Source organism: Notolepis coatsorum, assembly GCF_963971535.1.
Source record: "Notolepis coatsorum genome assembly, chromosome: 5".
Classification (NCBI taxonomy): Eukaryota; Metazoa; Chordata; class Actinopteri; order Aulopiformes; family Paralepididae; genus Notolepis; species Notolepis coatsorum.
Window position 1 is genome coordinate 96579178 of NC_140169.1, and position 25506 is coordinate 96604683.

General features: G+C 44.0%; 2 protein-coding genes across 2 annotated transcripts; both read left to right on the forward strand.

The window, feature by feature from the left end:
* Window positions 1–1061: 1061 nt before the first annotated feature.
* Window positions 1062–15913, forward strand: LOC311229298 (protein FAM89A-like). Its single transcript, XM_084315373.1, has 2 exons — window positions 1062–1679; window positions 9335–15913. The coding sequence occupies exons 1-2, from the start codon at window positions 1425–1427 to the stop codon at window positions 9644–9646; spliced, it is 567 nt and encodes a 188-aa protein (XP_084171499.1). The 5' UTR covers window positions 1062–1424; the 3' UTR covers window positions 9647–15913.
* A 1461-nt stretch (window positions 15914–17374) lies between these two features.
* Window positions 17375–25227, forward strand: LOC311228278 (uncharacterized protein; the record flags this gene model as incomplete). Its single annotated transcript, XM_084314186.1, has 2 exons — window positions 17375–17515; window positions 23947–25227. 2 exons carry the CDS (start codon window positions 17375–17377, stop codon window positions 24256–24258), a joined length of 453 nt encoding a protein of 150 aa, XP_084170312.1. The 3' UTR covers window positions 24259–25227.
* Window positions 25228–25506: the final 279 nt, after the last annotated feature.

Genomic DNA, 25506 nt, shown 5'->3' on the forward strand with positions numbered 1-25506 from the left:
TATGCATGTTCACAATTGCGTGCCTCATATAGAGGGTGACTGAGTTACGTTTGCAGACTACCTTTACGGTGCCTGATTAGTCCCCCCAATTAGAGACCCCTAGTCCTCTGTATGAATTACTTAGGTGTTGTAATAAAGTGTCCTATTGGGCATGAGGCCGTACCAAGAGAGAGGGGTGGCGGAGGATTTACAGCGAGAGCGTTGGCTGGTAGCGGGAGGCGATGCCCTAAATATTCACATGGACCAGCTGGTCTGATAGAGTGTGTGTGTGACTATTGTAAGTGCATTGTGTATGTACCGTACCTCATTCAAACTAAGGGTTGTTGCCCATATAAAAGTGTGCTGTGAGATGTGCTCTACCTAGAGGTGAAGGGTTTACCTATATAGAAGTGCTGTAATTTATAGTGTGCTTAACTTAGAGGTGATATAATTTACCTAGGGGACGCCTGTCTATACCTGCTGCATTCTCTGGTTCTGTTAAAACCTGTCATGTCTCAGAGGGGAAATTCGTATTGGCTTCATGGCTCATAGGTTTTAATTAATAGATCTCGTATCATTGTTTAGCATAGGACCTTGATGAAATAAAGTTGGTATTCCTTGTAAACCGGTTGTGCAGTTGGTTATTTCAGGCATTTGGACAAATAGCAGTTTCCCTGCTACATAGCAGTTTCTCCTGCTACTGGTATAACTCACGTATTTATTACACTATAATACTGTACATACTAATATTGTAACACTGTGGATACATCAGATTAGCATTATTACTCAGTAGTAACAGTACTCATTATGTACACACATGTATGCTGACAATAGATTTGAATCTAATCTAATCAGATTATCATTATTACTCAGTAGTAGTCATTATACATAATGTACACAACCACTACACGTGTATGCTGACAATAGATTTGAATCTAATCTAATCAGATTTTCCTAGTAGCAAATCATAATTTCCGAGTTGTGACGGAACGCGGCAGGAGACGCCTGTCTCGCGCGCAGCCACACCGCCAGTGTTAAAAGGAACAGGAAGTAGATCCATTCCAACCACAGTTCCACAGATTATTGCTCCGTCCACAAGAAAAACTGCTTTTTTGTTTTGGTCGAAAAAGGAACGTTTATGTTATCTATTCGGTGATTCATACGAACTAAAAAAACTCAACATTTGTACGGTAGTTATTAGTTTCGTTTCTGTTTTCGTAAGGATATATACACGCGTCCAGGTGCGAAGAAAGAAAACGACTGTTGCTCGTGTTGTTTTTGGTCGAAGGCGTTTTTTTGTTTTGTTTTTACATTCCCTATGTTTTGATTGACCGGGCTGTTAAAAGCAACAACACCATCCGCTCGCTAATTCACCCGTTCGTAATAATTCAATTGTTTGTGTGTTTGTGAGTTTCAAGAAGGATAATAATAATAAGAAGAACGATATGAACGGTAAATGTGTGAACGGTTCGGCGGGGGGGATGGCCTGTATCGAGGGTCTGCCCCCGCTGCCCAAGAGCCTGAGCGGCTTGCTGCACACCAGCGGCGGCTCCTGGAGGGACATGGAGCGGATGTACGTGAAGAAGACCATGATCCAGGACGACCTCAGCCGCGGGAGGAACTACCAGCCCGACGCCGGCCTGCTGGCCAACAAGCCGGCCAACCTGGACGCGGCGCTGGCGCTGCTCCGGAAAGAGATGGTATGAATGAATGAATGAATTTATATAGCAGCACCCTTCACAGCACGAATACACGGGGTGCTTTTACACTACAGCTTAGTATATATATATATATATATATATATATATATATATATATATATATATATATATATATATATATATATATAAAAAAACACAACAAAAATAATAGAAATAAATGACAACAACAGACGGCAGTTAAACCAGATAAAAAAAAGTAGAATAAAAGAATTTGGATAAAATCATGATCACTAATTAAAAAACAAAACTATAGGAACAGTGAGGACAAGGAAGAGGTATGGTATGTCTGTACATGCCTACTTGCACACTTTGTATTTATATTTGCCGGATATATATATATATATATATATATATATATATATGTCTGAATAGACCTGCATACAATAATTTATATATACTTACGTATACACTTATACATTATACTGCATATAATCTATATAACTGTATGATAACATGTACAATGTATATACAGCATATGTATCTATATGTATTTTCCCCGCATTTATATATCCATATTTATCTGAATATACCTGCACTGTATGATGGCATGTACAATAAGGATGTATAACCATATATATATATAGCTTACTTATTCTTACCGTATACATATTTATCCACATCTGTCATACCTGCATTTATAATCCTTTTTACAGATCTGTTAGATACTAGCCTATATCTATATCTGTATATCTTACCTTACCTACTCTTAGTTACTAACTTACTACCATAGTGTCTTTATTCCTGTATCACTGTACACAATATTGCTACAACTATGTACATACATCTGATTAGCACTATTACTCAGTAGTACTAATTTATGTATTTTATATCCTATTTAATCACCTGTACATTGTATATTACTACTGCACTTTACTGTTACATTTGCACTCTGGTTAGATGCCAAACTTATTTTCGTTGTACTACATGATAATAATAAACTGCCAACAAAGATGTTGTTTCAACAAATGTATTCACAAAATGGATTACCATCCAAATGTTATTGAAGACTCCTGTGACCAGTAAGTAGGTACTACATTCATCTTTTCCTAACCATTTTGTGACTGCAGCATTTGCTACGTTATGTGCGCAAATATAATGCATAAGCCTATTTGCGGCTTGCATTTGGACATTTAATGCAAGAAGTTGGAGGCTTTCACTTGCATGCATCCAGCACACAGACTGTGGTTAGATGAAGCACGAGTGGATTTTTATTTAAATGAATCTTGCAACAAACCAGTTGTGTTAGTGGAGGGTTGAATCCTTGCCCACTGTTGTGGACGTCTCATCTTAGCTAACTCCTCATAGAGGGGATGGAAGGGGTTCTCCAAGATGGCATCCAGCTCCTTTCTCATCCACCTTTTCGCAACCACCATCTAGTTTGTCCAGTTTGATCCCCACTACACCAGCTTGTTCAGTTTGTTAGTGTCTCTTGAGCTGATGTTACCCCGGCCAGCATACCACAGTGAAGTAGGGGCAACCCGTGGCTCAGGAGGTAGAGCAGTCGTCTGGTAAGCCTGCACAGTGATTGATTTAATGAAAATTGTATTAACAGATTGCAGAATGGGTACAATACAGTACGGCTCAATACACACTTGTTAAGGGGATGCAGACCAGAGAAATACTTTCGTCTCGTTTACATCAGGATCAGGGTCCCCCATTTTCAATTCATAATGTATTGTAAGTAAGGGTGCAATCAGCACCGTGCAATCCATTCTTTGTGGATCTAGCCCGGGTGTCTTTCTTATCAAACACCGGTAAAACAAAATACTATAGAGAATTGTCAGTGCTGTAAAGTTGAAACCTTTTTAAATCTTAGACAAACGAAACACTTTGCTTTTATGGAATATTGTTTCAGTGTAAGCCGTCATTTGAGGTTTTATAAAAGCGCAAGATTTTGCAGGTGAATTTTATTAACATTTTTTGTTGAATTTTTATTTTATGTTCCTGTTCGAATCCTGTGCCAATCAAACGAAGTTCGAAGCTTCGAAGTATTTAAGAAGCCCTAATACGCAGCATTATTTTCACTACCATCACACTGCACAGTGGTCAACAGTGTCCGACTGTGGTTGTACTGGGCAGCTCCTAGTGGTCAACAGTAGACTGTGATCGTACTGGGCAGCTCCTAGTGGTCAACAGTGTCAGACTGTGGTTGTACTGGACAGCTCCTAGTGGTCAACAGTGTCAAACTGTGATCGTACTGGGCAGCTCCTAGTGGTCAACAGTGTCAGACTGCGGTTGTACTGGCCAGCTCCTAGTGGTTGTACTGGGCAGCTCCTAGTGGTCAACAGTGTCAGACTGTGGTTGTACTGGGCAGCTCTTCGTGGTCAACAGTGTCAGACTGTGGTTGTACTGGGCAGCTCCTAGTGGTCAACTACTCCTAGTGGTCAACAGTGTCAGACTGTGGTTTTACTGGGCAGCTCCTAGTGGTCAACCATGTCGGACTGTGGTTTTACTGGGCGGCTCCTAGTGGTCAACAGTGTCGGACTGTGGTTATACTGGGCAGCTCCTAGTGGTCAACAGTCGGACTGTGGTTGTACTGGGCAGCTCCAAGTGGTCAACAGTGTCTGACTGTGGTTGTACTGGGCAGCTCCTAGTGGTCAACAGTGTCAGACTGTGGTTGTACTGACCAGCTCCTAGTGGTCAACGGTGTCAGACTGTGGTTGTACTGGGCAGCTCCTAGGTGTGAATTGGGGGTTGGGGTCCTTACTGACTGGCTGTTGTATATATCCTGGATGGAGGGAAGCTCATGTCCACTGATGTTCTGTGCTGTCCGCACAAATCAAATGTATTTGTAACAACACACGTTAATGTCCCCATGGGCCGGACACGTCTTCTTTAAACAAGTCAAGAAGAAGCATCACAATAAATCAAGAACAAACCAAAAACACCATGAAGTCCAAACAATTTTAAATAAATAAATGAATGCAACATTTCCCAGACATACCCCACACGAAGGTAAGGAAAAACGTACTAAAAACCTAGCAATAGGAAAAAAGCACCACAGGCAATGTGCAGGGGAGAAACCTTAGAAGGGCCGTTCAAGGGGGGATCTCCCTTCTTAGATGCACAGTCAGGATGCTCTCAGTTGTGCCTCTGTAGAATATGTGGCAAATTTCAGAAAGAAACTTCAAAGACCTGTTTAGGGGACCTCAAAGACCCATGTTAACTTGTTGAAAAGGACTTGAATATGTCCTCTTTTAATCATCTTAGTTCTCCTCTGCTGCTCTTCACCAGGAAAAGAAGAGGAGCTTTCTAGTCCAGCTGCAGGCTAAAAATAGCCCCAGGGCTCGAGCTGTACCTTCCAGTCCCTTAACACTGAGTGCCAGCAGGGGGCGCCAGAAATAGCGCTTGAGTGCCAGCGCTGTAGTCAATGGGAGGGCGAGCACATTTGCGAACGCATAAACTATATCTTAAATGATGGCTATGTGTTAGGGGTGTAACGGTACACAAAATCCACGGTTCGGTACGTACCTCGGTTTTGAAGTCACGGTTCGGTATTATTTTCGGTACGGGGGGGGGAATACAAAAAAAAATGCTTTGTTTATCTTTCTTCCCCGATTTTTCTTCCATCCCACCCTTCCTGGTTGTTGCGTACTTTCCCCTACTGTTGGTCCGAGAGACCGGAGACTGTCGCATGCTTTCCTCCGAAGCATGTGCAGCCTGCCGGCAGGCCAGCCTGGCCGCGCAGGTTCTCACCGGGGAGAGTGTAGCGTGTGAGAGGCCGCACTATCTCTCCCTAGTTCCTACCCTTGCTGAGCAGGCGCCCTGACCGAACTGTAGGGGTCGCTGTCCACAACGCCCAGGACCCACCCTTCAGCTTTCCCACCCTCTAATACAGCCAATTGTATTAGTGTGAGAGGCCAGCCAAGCTGATAGCAACGCCAGGAGCTGGATTCGAACAGGCGAATCCAGCGTCTCCGGTGTTGGTGACGAACGCAATCTCCGCTACGCCACCTGACCCCCTGCATTTATCTTTTAACTGTATTAAACAATATAAAACGAATTGGCCATAATTTACTGAGCAAACTAATGCTTACTGCTGTAACCAACTAACTTTATTATTATATAGCAGATGCCTTGGAGCAGGGGTGCCTTGGAGCAGGGGTGCCCAACCTTTTTTGAACCAAGATCTACTTTTTAATTTGCCACCTAGCCGAGAGCTACCAGCCCAAATTTGTCCTACTCTCGGCTAGTATTAGTATATATATATATATATATGATTAATTGAAAATGGGGGACCCTGATGTAAACAAGACGAAAGTCTTTCTCTGGTCTGCATCCCCTTAACAATTGTATGTATTGAGCTGTACTGTACCCATTCTGCAATCTGTTAATACAGTTTTCAATCAGTAGTAATAGTATTACCTAGAGCTGCCGCGGTATTGATGTTTTCCTTACCGCACACATTTGCAATATATTTCCTACCGCCGCGGTATTACCGCACACACACACAAAAAAAAAGTTTGAATGCATTTTTTTTGTAGTCTACTCTTTATATAGTATTATAGCCTGCCTCTAGTCTAAATGTCTATCTTTAGAGGATGACTTTGCAGCATGAATATTGTTTGGGATTCGGCATGCACGCATTCGTTATTAAAAGTGAAACACGGATTCGAAATCTCCCCTCTGGTCGTGCGCCGTTCACTTTGTGTCGGTACCCCCCCGACCCTTTCTTCTTCTTATTATTATAACGTTACTACTTATGATTACAAAGGCATTCGATTTGTGGCATTAACGTTAGTATAGTTACACGTTCGTATTTACCGGACCATATCAAGGCAAGCGTTACTCAATTAATATCTAAGTTCCTTTCTTTGCTCAGAGCGTGCCGAGTTGTACCCATTCTGCGGTCTGTTAATAAAGTTTTCAATCAGACAAGTGTATAGAACGAAGGGCTTTTATTATAACATTTCGTTGCAGTAAAATCATTATGCCTCGTTCCCTGAGGAGCGACGGCGTCGGTAATCCACTCGGGTCTCCGGTAGGAGCTAACGTACTATTAGCCGTGTTGTGATGGCTGAGATTCAGGAAATAAAAGCACTGCAAGATGCTCCAAGCATGTGACGCGTATCTCTTCTGACCAATCAGTGGTCTGCAGTGTTTCATGTGACTTTTCTGGTACCCAATAGGGTCGCTTGGAATCTCGACAGAGAAGTAGGGTATATCTGCAGAGCCGCAAGCCCAACGAGAGCGTAATAATAATAATAATATAATAAAAAACAGCGGTGATGCCGGTATTCAGCCCAACGCTGCGGTGGCCATGATGTAACAGCGATACCGCGGTAATACCGATACCGCGGCAGCTCTAGTATTACCCATTCAATATGCACATGACAGAAAATATTATATGGCATATAATATGTTCTGTCATGTGCATATTGAATGGGTATATAATATAATATGCTATTTTATATATCATTGTAACAGTGTAGTGTAGGAATTACAAGAATGACAAGACTGTAACTTCTCACGTTTATTTCACACTCTGCATACACACTGACCACACACACACTCAGTTCAATGGGCATGAGAAAACATATGTTTACATTGCCAAAGCAAAAGTGGAACAATACAATCAAAACAAAAATATATGTACAATTAAAAGGGAATAGGAATGATGTGTAAACAGAGCTGTCACATTGCAAAATATAATACAATCAAAAAACAATTCCACAAAAAGGTCTGTCAACAGTCACTGGTAGTTCTCCTTTATCTGTTTTTTTCTTTTTTATTAAATGTCTCTACCTTAGTGAGAACGCTGGCACTGGGAAGAGGAAGCTAGTTTTTCAAAGTCTGGGTTGTAGGATCTGGTTGCAAGCCTCAGGCAGTCCACAAGATGGTCATCTGTCAATGTGGTTCTGTACTTGGACTTGATGATCTTCATGTGAGAGAAAGAGGCAGCCACAGTCAATGCCTCTTTTACACAGTCGCCGTCTTTGAAGGATTTTTTCTTTTTAGCGAGAATGTGACTGACACGATAAGATGCAATTGTTGCAGCTTTTGCCTTGGTGTTGGGCTTCGTAAAAGTGGACTGTTGTCCCACTATGGACTGTTGTCCCACCCGAAAATGTAAAAATCGAAATATTGCTTTTTTGACTGCATTGAAATGTTATTTATCTGTTCCCTTATTTGCTAAACTTAACACAACTTGTAAATGAGTTAATTCTTGTTATTTGTCTGACAGTATTGTGTCCCAATGCTGGTGGGAAGACTGTAATTAAACATTAAAACACCTGCGGCTTATATATGTACACATCATTCAATTTAGCTGCTGCGGCTTATATTCAGGTGCGGCTTATAGTCTCGAGGAGAGGTTTGTGAACCACTCGTCTAGAGCATACATTTGAGCCATCAAAGAAATTAAGCAAAAGTGACTACCTGTGTTGAATAGTTTTTTTTTTTAGAAAATAAAAAAATATAGTCTATTACTATTACGACTACCACTGCCAATACTACTGATGCATCCCTATTGGCAAACTTTATATTTAAATTTTTTTAAATCTTATGTATATATTTTTTGATTCATTATACAACTGTGGCGGGACTAATTAGAGCTGCCACAGTCTAGGTAATTAATGGGAAACCCTGTGTTGAAAGAGGAGCTGTCATGACAAGTTGCGGAGGCTCTTGCACTCTTGCCATCTTCGGAGCAAATGAGAGGATTTGTTGACGAGACGGGTCTGTGAGGGGGAGGGGCAATGCGTGCACTGCAGCAGCGTGTGTGTGTGTCAACAACTTGCTGTAGGAGAGAAGACAGCGAGAAAGCCAGCTGGTATCGATAGTGCCGAACGTATCGATATTGCGGGAAATTAATATTGAAACTGTTAAAATATTCAGTATCGAAAAATCGATATTTTTCACACTTCTGAATTCACCTCATTTGAATGTCTTGCTTTCCACCTCAAAATTCCTGTCAACCCTGTGCTTGTCATTCTTGTGTATAGACCCCCCAAAGCCAATAACACTGTTTTTCTCAACAAACTATCTGAACTACTGTCTGCCCTGTGCCGCAGGCAGCCCCATAAAATAGTTCGCAACAATATCAATAATGGTAGTTTCAACATGCTGCAATATGATAAACTATAATATATCTCTCTCTCCCAGGTGGGTCTACGTCAGCAGGACATGGTTCTGCTGTGTCAGCTCTGGTCTCTTAACTATAATATCTCTCTCTCTCTCCCCCCCAGGTGGGTCTACGTCAGCAGGACATGTCTCTTTGTCAGCTCTGGTCTCTTAACTATAATATCTCTCTCTCTCCCCCCCCCCCCAGGTGGGTCTACGTCAGCAGGACATGTCTCTTTGTCAGCTCTGGTCTCTTAACTATAATATCTCTCCCCCCTGTGTCTATACTTTAAGCAAGTGGCTTGTCCTTCCGCGTTCCCGTTTTGCACTCTGATTGGCCACGCACGTTTCTGGTCATGTGACATGTGCGCCAATCGTGGGACGGCAAGTTCTGCGCCTATTGGGTCTGCGTCAGCAGGACAAGTCTCTCCTCTTGTCAGCTCTGGTCTCTTAACTATAATCTCTCTCTCCCCCCCCCCCCCCCCCCCCCCAGGTGGGTCTGCGTCAGCAGGACATGTCTCTCCTTTGTCAGCTCTGGTCTTTTAACTATAATATCTCTCTCTCCCCCCCAGGTGGGTCTGCGTCAGCAGGACATGTCTCTCCTCTGTCAGCTCTGGTCTCTCCACGAGTCCATCCAGGAGTACAAGGGAAGCTGCCAGGACCTCAGCTCCGCCTCCAGCGCCGACGGCCCCTACGGCCTGCTGGAGAACGGATACTTCGACGAGGACGACGAGTACTACCAGGATCCCGGGGCCACGCCCACCGGAGAGCAGCCGGACGGGGAGGGGGCCACGGCCCTGGGGGGGGGTCCCAAGAACGGGAGCGGAGGAAAGGACGGCAACAGCAGCAGCTGGCTGCAGGACTCGTTTCACGTGACCATCTGAACGCCACGCTCCCGGCGGACGTCCAGGCAGATGTTACCAGCATCTGTCAGCAATGCATACAAGACGGGTTGGGGGGTGGAGAGAGAGAGGGAGAGGGAGAGGGTTGTAGTTAATACAGCCGTCTCTGCAGACGGACGTTCACACAGCAGAATAGTTTTTTTTCTCAACATCAGGGTATTGAGCAGAGTGGTGGCGTGTTTTGAAGAGCGGATTATACGGCTACATTAACTCTGCAGGAGAAAGTGGCCCAAATCATTTATTTTTGCTCATGGATCGGATCGGATCGGATCTGATTTATTTTTTTCACAACAGCGTGAAACGGCACAAGTCACATGGAATCTAATCATTTCAATTCTGATTTGGGCCACTTTCATAATTGTGGTCCTAAATCAGATGCTGGTCCGATTTTTCTTTTGTGCAACTTGACCTCAAATCTGAACAGTCGTGTTGGAATTCATGCAACTTTTACGTCACTCTAGTCTAGATTGACGTTCTGTGGTGGGAGTCACTCTTAATACAAACACGGAAGACTGCTGTGATCGAGGTGGCCAGTGGGGGGACAGTGAGGATCTTACCATGTTATTTGGGGTGATACTTCTGTAACTATCTTCGCTGGACACTGGAATCTGATCTTGGTCACATACAAAAAGAAATATAATAACGATGTGAACAGCCGACACAAAACAATCCGATCTGAGCAATACATCAGAATTGATACAAGGCTTGACCTCTGAAACACCCAGGGGTTGAGTTGGACTCTCCTGCCCCACTGGACTCTGAACAACCTACGTGAGACAACATGCTTTTCTTAAGTCCCAGTTCTGCCGACACGTTTACGGCCGCTGGTGCTATGCTAGCTCATCATCCCTTTTTACATATACAGATATATAAACAAAGATTGATTATTTATTATATGAATAATATTATAGTATTTCTTTTTCTTTCTTTTTTTGGTTTTACTGTTTATCCTGATTTTACAGATTTTTTTTTTTACTAGGAACTGTGGTGGGAGACACGCAAAGTACAAGTATGTGAACAATGCCGCTTGTCTACATATTAAAATCGAGTATATCTAAGCCTTTGGTCCACAACCACACATGTAAGGTTTCAGGGTGCAGGGTTTTTTCAGCACCCACTTTCACGTATGTACAAGTGTTGGGACTTCATTTCCCGCAGGTTAGCTGGAGCAGACTTTTTGCAGTGAAAATGTGAAATGTTCAACATGCTGTAAATGGGTTTACCTGTTGGAATGGGTTTAAGTCCTTTTGAAGCTGCAGATGGCGTGCTGATCTGCAGGCCTCACCCTAGCCATCAACAAACTGTATACAGGGTACTTTCTTACCATTTGACCAGTGTATTTACTCCTGCTATGCTTGGTTTTAAAAGATTCATAACATCCACCTCAGCAACACCTGGCCTACAGTATGAACAAGACCCACCAGTCTTCCTTGAGATCAACACTCTAGAAGATCTAAGCTAAGATCAACTCTCTAGATCTAAGCTGAGACTGTTTCTCTAACCAACACTGCAAAGTAGGGCTGTACATTTCAATTCACTATCAGTGCAATTTATAAATGTGAAGAGGTTTTTCACCACAGGTATTCTGGTGCTTTGCATAACCCCAGAACTATCGAGTTGGATATCTGTGAAAATATTTTAATTACCGGTATACGGCATTTGTAGCTCTTTTTTATATTTTTGAATATAAAAATAAATGAGCATAGCTGTGTTCACATGTACCACAATAGAATATAATTCAACTGTGATTTAATTCAAACTAAAATAGAAATAATAATAATGACCATAGTTCAGCCCTACATAGATGCAGCTGTGAAATACTGGAGCAATAGACCTGATCTCTAAACAATAGCTCTATAAACCATCAGTCATCTGATTGACATTGTTTATAAAGTGCATTTGTGAGGTGATGTGTGGCTGTGTTGTTCGTGTATAGCTTGTATGAATCATCTGACATTATGTTGAAGTTCATAGACTGGCCCACAGTTTGTGTGCTTGTGGTATGCAAACCAAAGAAAGCTAATTTTTTTTTTTTTTTTTTTTTTTTTTTTAGAACTCAATTGTATGATTTAATGTATATTCTGCACCTGGTTGGCGTTGCCTTCCTCAAACTTTTTTAATATAATTTAGTAGTTAAAACAATTCTGATATGAAGAATGTTTTAACAATGGAAATTTGGAAACATAAAGGGGCTGAAAGATAGTGACCGAACAATCTGTAATGGTGTCACAGGGAATGCAGTTCTAGAATGTTGGCGAAGGATCTTTCGGGCATTAATTGAGCCTTTCCACTGAAGAACTATATAAGTCCATTTTTTTTTAAATGTTTTTGGACGGCTCATGTATTTGCAGTTGTGAAGTTAATCTAAATCACTTGGTGTGTGAATATGATGCATCACAAGTAACTACTCAACCTCAACTTGTCTTTTAACTATGAGTAATCACAACACTCTTAACTTGACTATCTATAGATAATAAAGTTTGAAAATATTGTTCCTCTGAAAACTTAAAACGGACTTGTATGGTTCTTTGTCTGAGGTGCTCAGTTATGTGGCTCTGCGGAGGTGATAACTGCAGCCAGTGTATTTTAAGAATGTTCTCTGATGCATAAAGTAAATTGGATAGCAATCATCAAGGCATGGGTTCCAATCAAATGGTAATGAATTGTTATAAAGCTGATTTCATTTGATTCTCAATGAAAGTTAGGACACTATGCCTCCATATTTATTGCAAAACATAGCATTTAAATTGTTGTCCTAACCGTTACGTGTTTGGCCTCATGATGAAACGGCAGAGGCATAGCTGTCGCACTAATAGAAGAATGTGATGTAAAACACAGTTTTTTGCCTCCTGTGTGACTGTATATCAACCTCCATGTTCACAGCCATCTGTCCAGAAACCACCTTGTGACCTCTCTGGATCTGTAAGGAGAAGGATGAGTATGAAGGCTACCTAATCTTGGCACATAAATTCCAGATGATTTATTCGTCTAGTTAAAAAGTAAGATGGGAGTTGCTGCACCACTCGATAAAGTTGATTGAATGTTTCCTATCTCGTTTACACTTATCCGATTCCACACTTATCTGCTTTCTGCTCATAGGTCAGTGGTCAAGTGTTTTGTTTCTGGACAGGGTCATGGTTAATGAACGTGAGGCGGCCACAGTGTTACTACAGCAACAGTCCTGTGTTGTTACTCCACAGCATGAATCCTGGATAGACATGAGGCAGAATGTTAGTAGGAAGGAATCCATTCATTCAGCTTCCTGGGTTGATTGTAGTTGCCTGGTATAGCGCTGCCTAACGCCTATAGATTGTCCCAAGCAGACCAAACAAGAGGAATTGGAAGGTTTTCAGTTAATGCCTGACCCAGGTCTCATGTAATGTTCCCTGAGCTGTAATTAGTGCCTTTCTAAATCTTCAGGTCCCAGACCTGAGCTAAACTACAAGCTACCTGAAAACACTTTCAAATATTTGAGCTGCTTGACATTCGCTCAATTTAACTTGTCTGGCTCAAAGATCAACTAAAAGTGGCAGCTGGGTAGCGTAGAGGTCTAAGGACTCTCTTACCACTGTGGTGACCCGGGTTTGATTCCTGGCAGCGGTACTTCCAGCTCGGTCAGACATCCCTACGAACACAATTGGCAGTGTTTGCGGTGGGGTATGAGTCCTGGTCGTTGCAACAGCGACTCCTACTGGTCGGTTGGGGAGCCTGTTCAGCAGGAAGGGGATTTGGGGGAGATGGCGCAAACCTCTTGAGTGTTACGCTCTCCCAGTGAAAGTCATCGCTGTCTGGTGAAAAGAGGATGGCGACTCCACATGTATTGGAGGAGGCATGTGGTAGTCTACACCCTCCCCAGACCAACAGTAGGGCAGCACAACGACCAGTGGGGAATTAAAAAGTATAAAGGCTAAAAGAAGAAATATCACCTGAAATACAAGCTACTAGTTAGATTTTTTATTTGATTTTGTAAGTAGAATAAAGAACTGAAATGAGTCGAGCTAAATGTAGAGCTCTTTATGATTTCAAATATTTGAAGTGTGTTCAGCTGATGTTTTGCACGTCTGCTGTTAAATGTCTTTCTCCCTAAAACCTTGTACCTGTCTTCTTATCCTGTATTATGGTCACTTTTTCCAGCACAACAAATGGTTCCAAATCTTACGAAAAGGAGCCACGCCAGCAAATTTGTACCCAAAACCAAATGTTCATTAATTAATTGATTTGTATGGGTTTGTATAGTCTCTGTCTACAGCCTACTACTGTGTGGTGATGTCATCTGATGGGGAAATGTTACTGTTACCCTGTTGTTTTTCTTGTGTTATTGGCTCATTATCAAAAACTATAGATGGCAGTTTCACCCTGAACTGTCCTGTCCTGAATAGTTCTGAACTGACCCACGCTACTCCTGTTTACATGCTGGGCTGTATCTGAATGACGTGAACCTGCCCTCTGACCTCTCCAGTACAAGTCAATAGAAGAGCGCATGGAGCAACAATACCACAAGGTTGCTTCTTAAGACAATCTGAATTCAGTTCTAATTTTACCAAGAGGGTGTGTGTCTGAATAGTTGTGCCTAAAGCCTGAAACACGTGACACTGCATGGAGCCATGTTCCCTCAGCGTACTGGATTGTTGATAGACGAGATTAAAACTAGTGCACTTCGTAAAAACCTTCCCACCGCTACTGCGCCATTAGAGCCAAGTGATTCAGCGGCGGTTGGAACACTGAACGCTGTGCATTACTGACAGTAGAAAAGAGTGATGTGGATGTATAACATCAATACGGAATAAATCGGAGCCTCTATGGGGATGAACACGAAAAAAAAACTGTCGATCGCTTTTACACACGTAGAAAACGATTTTTCAGAAGTGCTCGTTGTGCGTATCAATCAGGGCTGTTGGCCTGGCAACTAGATTCTTCCTCCACTAACCAGTTGTTTGTCTGAGAAAACAGAACGTCCACATTATTAGCAGTTTTATGTATCTAAAGTGTTTTCAGGGTGTGCTGTGCACAAAAAGTTTCGTAATTTGCTCGCCATCCCTTCTTTTTTTGTACAATTTGCCAGCTACTCTGTCTTTTGTAAGTCCACCCTGCTGTATGACGGTGGTCTTTGTATTCCCCATGCAATGCCTGTTTTCCCTGTGATTATAAAAAAGTACCACTCGCATATTCACCCCATGAATAAAAAGAAAGTTCAGAATCAGCTGAAAAGAGCAGACTGCCCCCATCCCTGTCAGACGACCAACTTCCCTGTGTGTAGGGTCTCATAGGAACAGATCTGGGACCAGGACGTGTCTATTCGTTTCCTAACGCATTTATGCGTTCGCGTTTTGCGAATCTGATTGGCCACTGCCGTTTCTGGTGCGATCTGATTGGCCACTGACGATTCTGGTCATGTGACGTGCGCCCAATCGCGTGACGCGCCCATTTCCGCCTCGACCAGCAGCAAACTACCTAACGCCTAGTTTATCACTGGTTAAGCTTAGGTGACTCTTTCGAAGTTGGTTAAGGTTAGAGTTTGGAATCAGGGCTGGTGTTCTATCGCCCTCCTCTAAGACAAACTCTAACCTTAACCAACTTCGAAAGAGTGCCTAAGCTTAACCGGCGAAAGAACCTGCCGTCACACGATTGGTGCGACCAGAAACATCGGAGCGCAAAACGCGAACGCGGAAGCATAAATGTGTTAGGAAACGAATAGACGCGACCAGCGTAGCCCATGGGGGACCCTGATGTAAACAAGACGAAAGTCTTTCTCTGGTCTGCATCCCCTTAACAATTGTATGTATTGAGCTGTACTGTACTGTACCCATTCTGCAATCTGTTAATAAACTTTTCAATCAATCAATCAATGCTCAGTTTGGTTAGTTTTGGTTGATCTGTGTTGAAACTACCTGCAACAATCGGACAAACAAACCTGAGAATCATTGTACCATTAAAATCCATGAGCATTAGATAAAAACCATAGGCCATAGATTTCTCCTTTTTTCTACTCGGATGATAAATATCATACAACAGTCAAACAGTTCTGAATCTGCCCTCCGCAGGATAGTGGGATCCAGTGGAAGTAATAATAGATCTTTTTATCCTCCCATCAGAATCATTCGTTAAATTTAGTGATGTATGTTTTAATGTTGTCCATTCCTCCTGTCTATCAGTGAATGACCAGACTACTGTTCATTGAAAGATTGTTTTAACGATCTCTTATTATGTCATAGTTATTCTTACTTATATGGATTTAATAAAGTGACTTGATACTCGGATGGTTTTTGTCTTGTTTTATTTGATTACACATTTTTGTCGTTAGAAAAAGCTTGGTTTAGGTCCGGTAAAATAAGACACTGTGATCGTTACAGAAACATGTTTCAGGTTCGGTAAAATAGACATAGAATATACCTTACCTTAGCCAGAAGGTACTCCAAAAAGAATAATTCCAATGATCGTATGGGTTATGATAGCGCTGTATTGGTTATTATGATAGCTCAGTATTGGTTACGTATGGGTTATGATAGCTCTGTATTGGTTATTATGATAGCTCAGTATGGGTTATGATAGCTCTGTATTGGTTATTATGATAGCTCAGTATTGGTTATGTATGGGTTATGATAGCTCTATTGGTTATGTATGGGTTATGATAGCTCAATATTGGTCATGTATTGGTTATTGTAAGGGCAACCTAACAAGAAATGTTGCCAGTGAGGGAATACTGGGTGAAGCTCTTTCCTACGCGTGATGCTTGTTGATAATAAAATGATGTCTTCTCCTTGGTTACTGTTGAGAGTTTTTATTACTACTTGCGGTGTGGACAAATATAAGCATACAAAATAAACTCAAAAAGTGACTCAATATAACTGAAAACAAACAAACGAGCACGGTAAAAAGATAGTGTGGCTTCCCTGTGATAATTACCCAAATTCCCTGCCGCTGCACACCTGTGAACACATACATATAGACTGCACCTAAGCGCACATGAGCCCCGCCTCCTGTGCCCACTGCCTGCTAATTGGTCAACACTTTCATGATGACACGGTGCCTTCATACAATAACATAACGGCAGAAAATCATTAAATTGGCTATAACAGTTATGATAGCTCAGTATTGGTTATGTATGGGTTATGATAGCTCGGTATAGAATACAAGTACTTTATTGATCCAGAGGGAAATTCACCACTGCAAATCATTCACAATAAACATTTAGGTAGGTTATGATAGCTCAGTATTGGTTATGTATGGGTTAACTTATGATAGCTCTATTGGTTCTGTATTGGTTATGATAGCTCAGTATTGGTTGATTGCTCAGTATTGGTTATGATAGCTCAGTATTGGTTATGTATGGGTTATAGCTCAGTATTGGTTATGAGAGCTGAGTATTGGTTATAATAGCTCTATATTGGTTATGATAACTCAGTATTGGTTATGATAGCTCAGTATGGGTTCTGTATTGGTTATGATAGCTTGATATTGGTTATATATTCATACTGGCCAATCGCGTCTCACTCTGCCATTATGAGATATCATCTCCAGCACCTACTGTGGCGTGAATAATTGCACATGCACCTCACTTGCACGTGACCACGCCTACTCCTGTGCGTGCCTCTACAAGACACAGGAAGTGGTCACGTCCACGCCCTTCCTTATTTTTTTCCATCCGTGGATCTGCTATATGCACTTCAACCAGGTGGAACGTTGTTATGAAGCAAAGGGAGAGATTACGCAATGTTGGACTTTCGCCAGCCCCCGGACCCTTCTCGGCACGTCCGGACGGAACGTCGGTCCTATACTGAACTTTCCTCGTCTCTTGGCAGTGGACCGATGGACTATGTGCAGTGTTTGGCAGTCGAGCCACGCCGCGCTCAGGTAGGACCGACAACGCCATGTGTTGGTACTAGCATATTCAATACTACTCGTTGTCTCGTGAGACGACCGGGCGATGTATTGGCGCGGGGAGCTGGGTATTTGGATGAATGTGGTCAACATGACTCGTTGTTGAATGTTTTTCCAATTATCCTGGCGCGCGCAGCTACTGCTAATGTTTTGGGGCGCCGTTCCCATGTGTCCCGCCGGGACAGTTTTCCCTCCGCTTAACCATTTCATTGCTGACGGTCAATCGGTGTCTAATGTTGGGGGTTTGGCTGAGGCTTATTTACCCTTTACACGGGTGGATGGTCTGACGACAGGGCCCAGGACAGGTGTGCCGTGCTTAGAGAAGCGGGTGGCATCGGTTCTTTGCCCTGGCATGGTAGAATGGTATCCCGCCCGGAAGCCGACGCCAGAGGGCGAGTCGGCCCGGCAGGTGGCTGAGTGGGCTGATGAAGCTTATACCGCCGCAGTACAGAATTTAGCAGCAACTAATAACATTGCTCAATTGGCTGCTTTTCTGTCAAAAATTTTGTCGGGTGGTGGGGCCGACGTCAAAACCATCGCGCAAGGTTTTGAGGTTATTCAGCTTTTGACCCAGCCGCAAGCTATAACCGCAGGGAGGGCTAGGATGCTGTCGACGCTTGTTCACAGGCATCTTTGGTTGGAGCAATCTTCCCTTGAGGAGGAGAGGAGAGTTCTCAGGGCTCCCCTCTCCGTGGATGGACTTTTTGCACGGCCTCGCCAGCGGCTGCGGCGAGGCCCCCGACCGGCGGCCATGTGTCCCCCGCCTGGGATAACCTGGACACAGAGAGAACAGGTTGTCACGGTGCCGACAGCCTCGGCGGCCGAGGGATCGGCTATATTAGATGGGCATGCCCTGAAAAACCGTTGCCATCTAGCTGTGTCTAGCACGCTCTCCGGTCACTCCTCCCCGCTACACTATGGGACTCAAGGCTCTGATTTGTCCCCTTTGGCTGCGGGCCACGTTCTTCCAGTGAAGCGCAAGCGGCCCCACATATCACTTCTCATGGAGACAGGGGCTGACACCCAGTTGCTAGCTAGGCCTGGGTCTGTCTATGAGAATGCTGTGCTGTCAGGAGGCTCCCACGCCACACGTCCTGCGTCTGTGTTTGGTGAGCCTAGTGTTGTATCTGACGACGGAGCAGGGTTCCCTGTATCTAAAACATTTTGTCAGAGGGGGAACCCTAGGCCCAGGAGATCGCAGCGTGGGTTCCCCCAGCCCCGCCCTCGCCAGGCCGGGTATTACGTTAGTGCCTCCCCCATCTGGACTTCCGATCCCGCGGTGGTCAGTTAGGCACGCGTAATTTGGGTGGTAGTAATATCACTACAGGGCTACGGTGTGTAGAGACTCACCCTATCGGGCAGCGTGGGGACCACACACCTTGCATGTCCAGCCGCAGAGCAGGCTGTCCACAGCAAGCTAAGCCGGGAAGATGCTCAGCGGGGGAACTACCTCATTCACCGGGGTTGATGAGCGCTCCCCCCGTATCAGACTGCCCCCTTTTTTGTCGGGGTCCCCCTTGGGTGCGATTGCCTCGTTGGTAGAGTCAGGGTGCGATATCCCGACTCCGCGAGACACCTTGCTCGCACGGTTGGCGAAACCAGGGTTTGCAATGCACAGCGGGAGGGACCGGGCCGCCTGTCTACGATTCTTAGAGGACCGCCGCCATTTGGCGGCGGGGGCGCTTTGGGATTTTTACCACGTATGGCTACAGTAGTACCATATGTCGGTGTGGATGGAGAGAACGCTGAGGGCGGGGCTTGTGTTACAGTTTGCACACCCCCACCCTCCGTTTTTGGGTTTGGTACAGACTCTATTGTCAGAGTCTGCGGCAGTGACAGCCCTGGCCGAAGAGATTTGTTTCTCTGGTGGCGAAGCAAGCCATCGTCGTGGTCCCATGGAAGGACGCGATGAGTGGCGTTTACTCCCGATATTCTCTGGTGCCCGAGAAATCGGGGGGGGGGGGGGGGGGTCAGACCTGTCCCATGGAAGGTTGGCAGAGCGAGACGTGATTGGCCAGTATGAATATATAACGAAGGTTATCCTATAACCCTAGTTATATGAATACTGGCTGAGCGTCTCGCTCTTCAGCGCCCTGAGGTCCCTTGGATGTTTTTCATGTATGGAATTCAAACTTGGAAGGGCGTGGACGTGACCACTTCCTGTGTCTTGTAGAGGCACGCACAGGAGTAGGCGTGGTCACGTGCAAGTGAGGTGCATGTGCAATTTTTCACGCGCACAGTAGGTGCTGGAGATGATATCTCATAATGGCAGAGCAAGACGTTCAGCCAGTATTCATATAACTAGGGTTATAGGATAACCTTCGTTATGTATCAGTTATGATAGCTCAGATAGCTAGAGGAATATATCAACAAATTTGGTGTCTTATTACTGGATCTTGTGTTTTACCTACTCTACCACAGTACAGAAATTAGGCATTTTCTTTCAAAAGCGGCTTATTAGAGTTATGCATGCCTTTGTGACAACACGGCCCGACTACTGTAATGCACTCTACTTTGGTGTTACGCAGGCCGCCTAAATATTAAAGGCAACCAACTTGTGTCTAACTACGCCCAACTTGCGTCACATGGGCGTATTGGCCAATCAGAGAAACGCTAAACACAAGTTGGTTGCCTAAAATATTCACACGGCCAATAAATGAATGCAACATTTCCCAGACATACCCCACACGAAGGTAAGGAAAAACGTACTAAAAACCTAGCAATAGGAAAAAAGCACCACAGGCAATGTGCAGGGGAGAAACCTTAGAAGGGCCGTTCAAGGGGGGATCTCCCTTCTTAGATGCACAGTCAGGATGCTCTCAGTTGTGCCTCTGTAGAATATGTGGCAAATTTCAGAAAGAAACTTCAAAGACCTGTTTAGGGGACCTCAAAGACCCATGTTAACTTGTTGAAAAGGACTTGAATATGTCCTCTTTTAATCATCTTAGTTCTCCTCTGCTGCTCTTCACCAGGAAAAGAAGAGGAGCTTTCTAGTCCAGCTGCAGGCTAAAAATAGCGCCAGGGCTCGAGCTGTACCTTCCAGTCCCTTAACACTGAGTGCCAGCAGGGGGCGCCAGAAATAGCGCTTGAGTGCCAGCGCTGTAGTCAATGGGAGGGCGAGCACATTTGCGAACGCATAAACTATATCTTAAATGATGGCTATGTGTTAGGGGTGTAACGGTACACAAAATCCACGGTTCGGTACGTACCTCGGTTTTGAAGTCACGGTTCGGTATTATTTTCGGTACGGGGGGGGGAATACAAAAAAAATTGCTTCGTTTATCTTTCTTCCCCGATTTTTCTCCCATCCCACCCTTCCTGGTTGTTGCGTACTTTCCCCTACTGTTGGTCCGAGAGACCGGAGACTGTCGCATGCTTTCCTCCGAAGCATGTGCAGCCTGCCGGCAGGCCAGCCTGGCCGCGCAGGTTCTCACCGGGGAGAGTGTAGCGTGTGGGAGGCCGCACTATCTCTCCCTAGTTCCTACCCTTGCTGAGCAGGCGCCCTGACCGAACTGTAGGGGTCGCTGTCCACAACGCCCAGGACCCACCCTTCAGCTTTCCCACCCTCTAATACAGCCAATTGTATTAGTGTGAGAGGCCAGCCAAGCTGATAGCAACGCCAGGAGCTGGATTCGAACAGGCGAATCCAGCGTCTCCGGTGTTGGTGACGAACGCAATCTCCGCTACGCCACCTGACCCCCTGCATTTATCTTTTAACTGTATTAAACAATATAAAACGAATTGGCCATAATTTACTGAGCAAACTAATTAACCAACTAACTTTATTATTATATAGCAGATGCCTTGGAGCAGGGGTGCCTTGGAGCAGGGGTGCCCAACCTTTTTTGAACCAAGATCTACTTTTTAATTTGCCACCTAGCCGAGAGCTACCAGCCCAAATTTGTCCTACTCTCGGCTAGTATTAGTATATATATATATATGATTAATTGAAAATGGGGGACCCTGATGTAAACAAGACGAAAGTCTTTCTCTGGTCTGCATCCCCTTAACAATTGTATGTATTGAGCTGTACTGTACCCATTCTGCAATCTGTTAATACAGTTTTCAATCAGTAGTAATAGTATTACCCATTCAATATGCACATGACAGAAAATATTATATGGCATATAATATGTTCTGTCATGTGCATATTGAATGGGTATATAATATAATATGCTATTTTATATATCATTGTAACAGTGTAGTGTAGGAATTACAAGAATGACAAGACTGTAACTTCTCACGTTTATTTCACACTCTGCATACACACTGACCACACACACACTCAGTTCAATGGGCATGAGAAAACATATGTTTACATTGCCAAAGCAAAAGTGGAACAATACAATCAAAACAAAAATATATGTACAATTAAAAGGGAATAGGAATGATGTGTAAACAGAGCTGTCACATTGCAAAATATAATACAATCAAAAAACAATTCCACAAAAAGGTCTGTCAACAGTCACTGGTAGTTCTCCTTTATCTGTTTTTTTTCTTTTTTATTAAATGTCTCTACCTTAGTGAGAACGCTGGCACTGGGAAGAGGAAGCTAGTTTTTCAAAGTCTGGGTTGTAGGATCTGGTTGCAAGCCTCAGGCAGTCCACAAGATGGTCATCTGTCAATGTGGTTCTGTACTTGGACTTGATGATCTTCATGTGAGAGAAAGAGGCAGCCACAGTCGATGCCTCTTTTACACAGTCGGCGTCTTTGAAGGATTTTTTATTTTTAGCGAGAATGTGACTGACACGATAAGATGCAATTGTTGCAGCTTTTGCCTTGGTGTTGGTCTTCGTAAAAGTGGACTGTTGTCCCACTATGGACTGTTGTCCCACCCGAAAATGTAAAAATCGAAATATTGCTTTTTTGACTGCATTGAAATGTTATTTATCTGTTCCCTTATTTGCTAAACTTAACACAACTTGTAAATGAGTTAATTCTTGTTATTTGTCTGACAGTATTGTGTCCCAATGCTGGTGGGAAGACTGTAATTAAACATTAAAACACCTGCGGCTTATATATGTACACATCATTCAATTTAGCTGCTGCGGCTTATATTCAGGTGCGGCTTATAGTCTCGAGGAGAGGTTTGTGAACCACTGGTCTAGAGCATACATTTGAGCCATCAAAGAAATTAAGCAAAAGTGACTACCTGTGTTGAATAGTTTATTTTTTTAGAAAATAAAAAAATATAGTCTATTACTATTACGACTACCACTGCCAATACTACTGATGCATCCCTATTGGCAAACTTTATATTTAAATTTTTTTTAAATCTTATGTATATTTTTTTTGGTTCATTATACAACTGTGGCGGGACTAATTAGAGCTGCCACAGTCTAGGTAATTAATGGGAAACCCTGTGTTGAAAGAGGAGCTGTCATGACAAGTTGCGGAGGCTCTTGCACTCTTGCCATCTTCGGAGCAAATGAGAGGATTTGTTGACGAGACGGGTCTGTGAGGGGGAGGGGCAATGCGTGCACTGCAGCAGCGTGTGTGTGTGTGTCAACAACTTGCTGTAGGAGAGAAGACAGCGAGAAAGCCAGCTGGTATCGATAGTGCCGAACGTATCGATATTGCGGGAAATTAATATTGAAACTGTTAAAATATTCAGTATCGAAAAATCGATATTTTTCACACTTCTGAATTCACCTCATTTGAATGTCTTGCTTTCCACCTCAAAATTCCTGTCAACCCTGTGCTTGTCATTCTTGTGTATAGACCCCCCAAAGCCAATAACACTGTTTTTCTCAACAAACTATCTGAACTACTGTCTGCCCTGTGCCGCAGGCAGCCCCATAAAATAGTTCGCAACAATATCAATAATGGTAGTTTCAACATGCTGCAATATGATAAACTATAATATATCTCTCTCTCCCAGGTGGGTCTACGTCAGCAGGACATGGTTCTGCTGTGTCAGCTCTGGTCTCTTAACTATAATATCTCTCTCTCTCTCCCCCCCAGGTGGGTCTACGTCAGCAGGACATGTCTCTTTGTCAGCTCTGGTCTCTTAACTATAATATCTCTCTCTCTCCCCCCCCCCAGGTGGGTCTACGTCAGCAGGACATGTCTCTTTGTCAGCTCTGGTCTCTTAACTATAATATCTCTCCCCCCTGTGTCTATACTTTAAGCAAGTGGCTTGTCCTTCCGCGTTCCCGTTTTGCACTCTGATTGGCCACGCACGTTTCTGGTCATGTGACATGTGCGCCAATCGTGGGACGGCAAGTTCTGCGCCTATTGGGTCTGCGTCAGCAGGACAAGTCTCTCCTCTTGTCAGCTCTGGTCTCTTAACTATAATCTCTCTCTCTCCCCCCCCCCCCCCCAGGTGGGTCTGCGTCAGCAGGACATGTCTCTCCTTTGTCAGCTCTGGTCTTTTAACTATAATATCTCTCTCTCCCCCCCAGGTGGGTCTGCGTCAGCAGGACATGTCTCTCCTCTGTCAGCTCTGGTCTCTCCACGAGTCCATCCAGGAGTACAAGGGAAGCTGCCAGGACCTCAGCTCCGCCTCCAGCGCCGACGGCCCCTACGGCCTGCTGGAGAACGGATACTTCGACGAGGACGACGAGTACTACCAGGATCCCGGGGCCACGCCCACCGGAGAGCAGCCGGACGGGGAGGGGGCCACGGCCCTGGGGGGGGGGGGCAAGAACGGGAGCGGAGGAAAGGACGGCAACAGCAGCAGCTGGCTGCAGGACTCGTTTCACGTGACCATCTGAACGCCACGCTCCCGGCGGACGTCCAGGCAGATGTTACCAGCATCTGTCAGCAATGCATACAAGACGGGTTGGGGGGTGGAGAGAGAGAGGGAGAGGGAGAGGGTTGTAGTTAATACAGCCGTCTCTGCAGACGGACGTTCACACAGCAGAATAGTTTTTTTTCTCAACATCAGGGTATTGAGCAGAGTGGTGGCGTGTTTTGAAGAGCGGATTATACGGCTACATTAACTCTGCAGGAGAAAGTGGCCCAAATCATTTATTTTTGCTCATGGATCGGATCGGATCGGATCTGATTTATTTTTTTCACAACAGCGTGAAACGGCACAAGTCACATGGAATCTAATCATTTCAATTCTGATTTGGGCCACTTTCATAATTGTGGTCCTAAATCAGATGCTGGTCCGATTTTTCTTTTGTGCAACTTGACCTCAAATCTGAACAGTCGTGTTGGAATTCATGCAACTTTTACGTCACTCTAGTCTAGATTGACGTTCTGTGGTGGGAGTCACTCTTAATACAAACACGGAAGACTTCTGTGATCGAGGTGGCCAGTGGGGGGACAGTGAGGATCTTACCATGTTATTTGGGGTGATACTTCTGTAACTATCTGCGCTGGACACTGGAATCTGATCTTGGTCACATACAAAAAGAAATATAATAACGATGTGAACAGCCGACACAAAACAATCCGATCTGAGCAATACATCAGAATTGATCACAAGGCTTGACCTCTGAAACACCCAGGGGTTGAGTTGGACTCTCCTGCCCCACTGGACTCTGAACAACCTACGTGAGACAACATGCTTTTCTTAAGTCCCAGTTCTGCCGACACGTTTACGGCCGCTGGTGCTATGCTAGCTCATCATCCCTTTTTACATATACAGATATATAAACAAAGATTGATTATTTATTATATGAATAATATTATAGTATTTCTTTTTCTTTCCTTTTTTGGTTTTACTGTTTATCCTGATTTTACAGATTTTTTTTTACTAGGAACTGTGGTGGGAGACACGCAAAGTACAAGTATGTGAACAATGCCGCTTGTCTACATATTAAAATCGAGTATATCAGTCTTCCTTGAGATCAACACTCTAGAAGATCTAAGCTAAGATCAACTCTCTAGATCTAAGCTGAGACTGTTTCTCTAACCAACACTGCAAAGTAGGGCTGTACATTTCAATTCACTATCAGTGCAATTTATAAATGTGAAGAGGTTTTTCACCACAGGTATTCTGGTGCTTTGCA

Excerpts from the sequence above, each read along its gene's own strand:
- LOC311229298 (XM_084315373.1), top strand. The coding sequence starts at position 1,425 with ATGAACGGTAAATGTGTGAACGGTTCGGCGGGGGGGATGGCCTGTATC. Across the intron at positions 1,680-9,334 it reads CGCTGCTCCGGAAAGAGATG|GTGGGTCTGCGTCAGCAGGA; the intron begins GTATGAATGAAT and ends TCTCCCCCCCAG.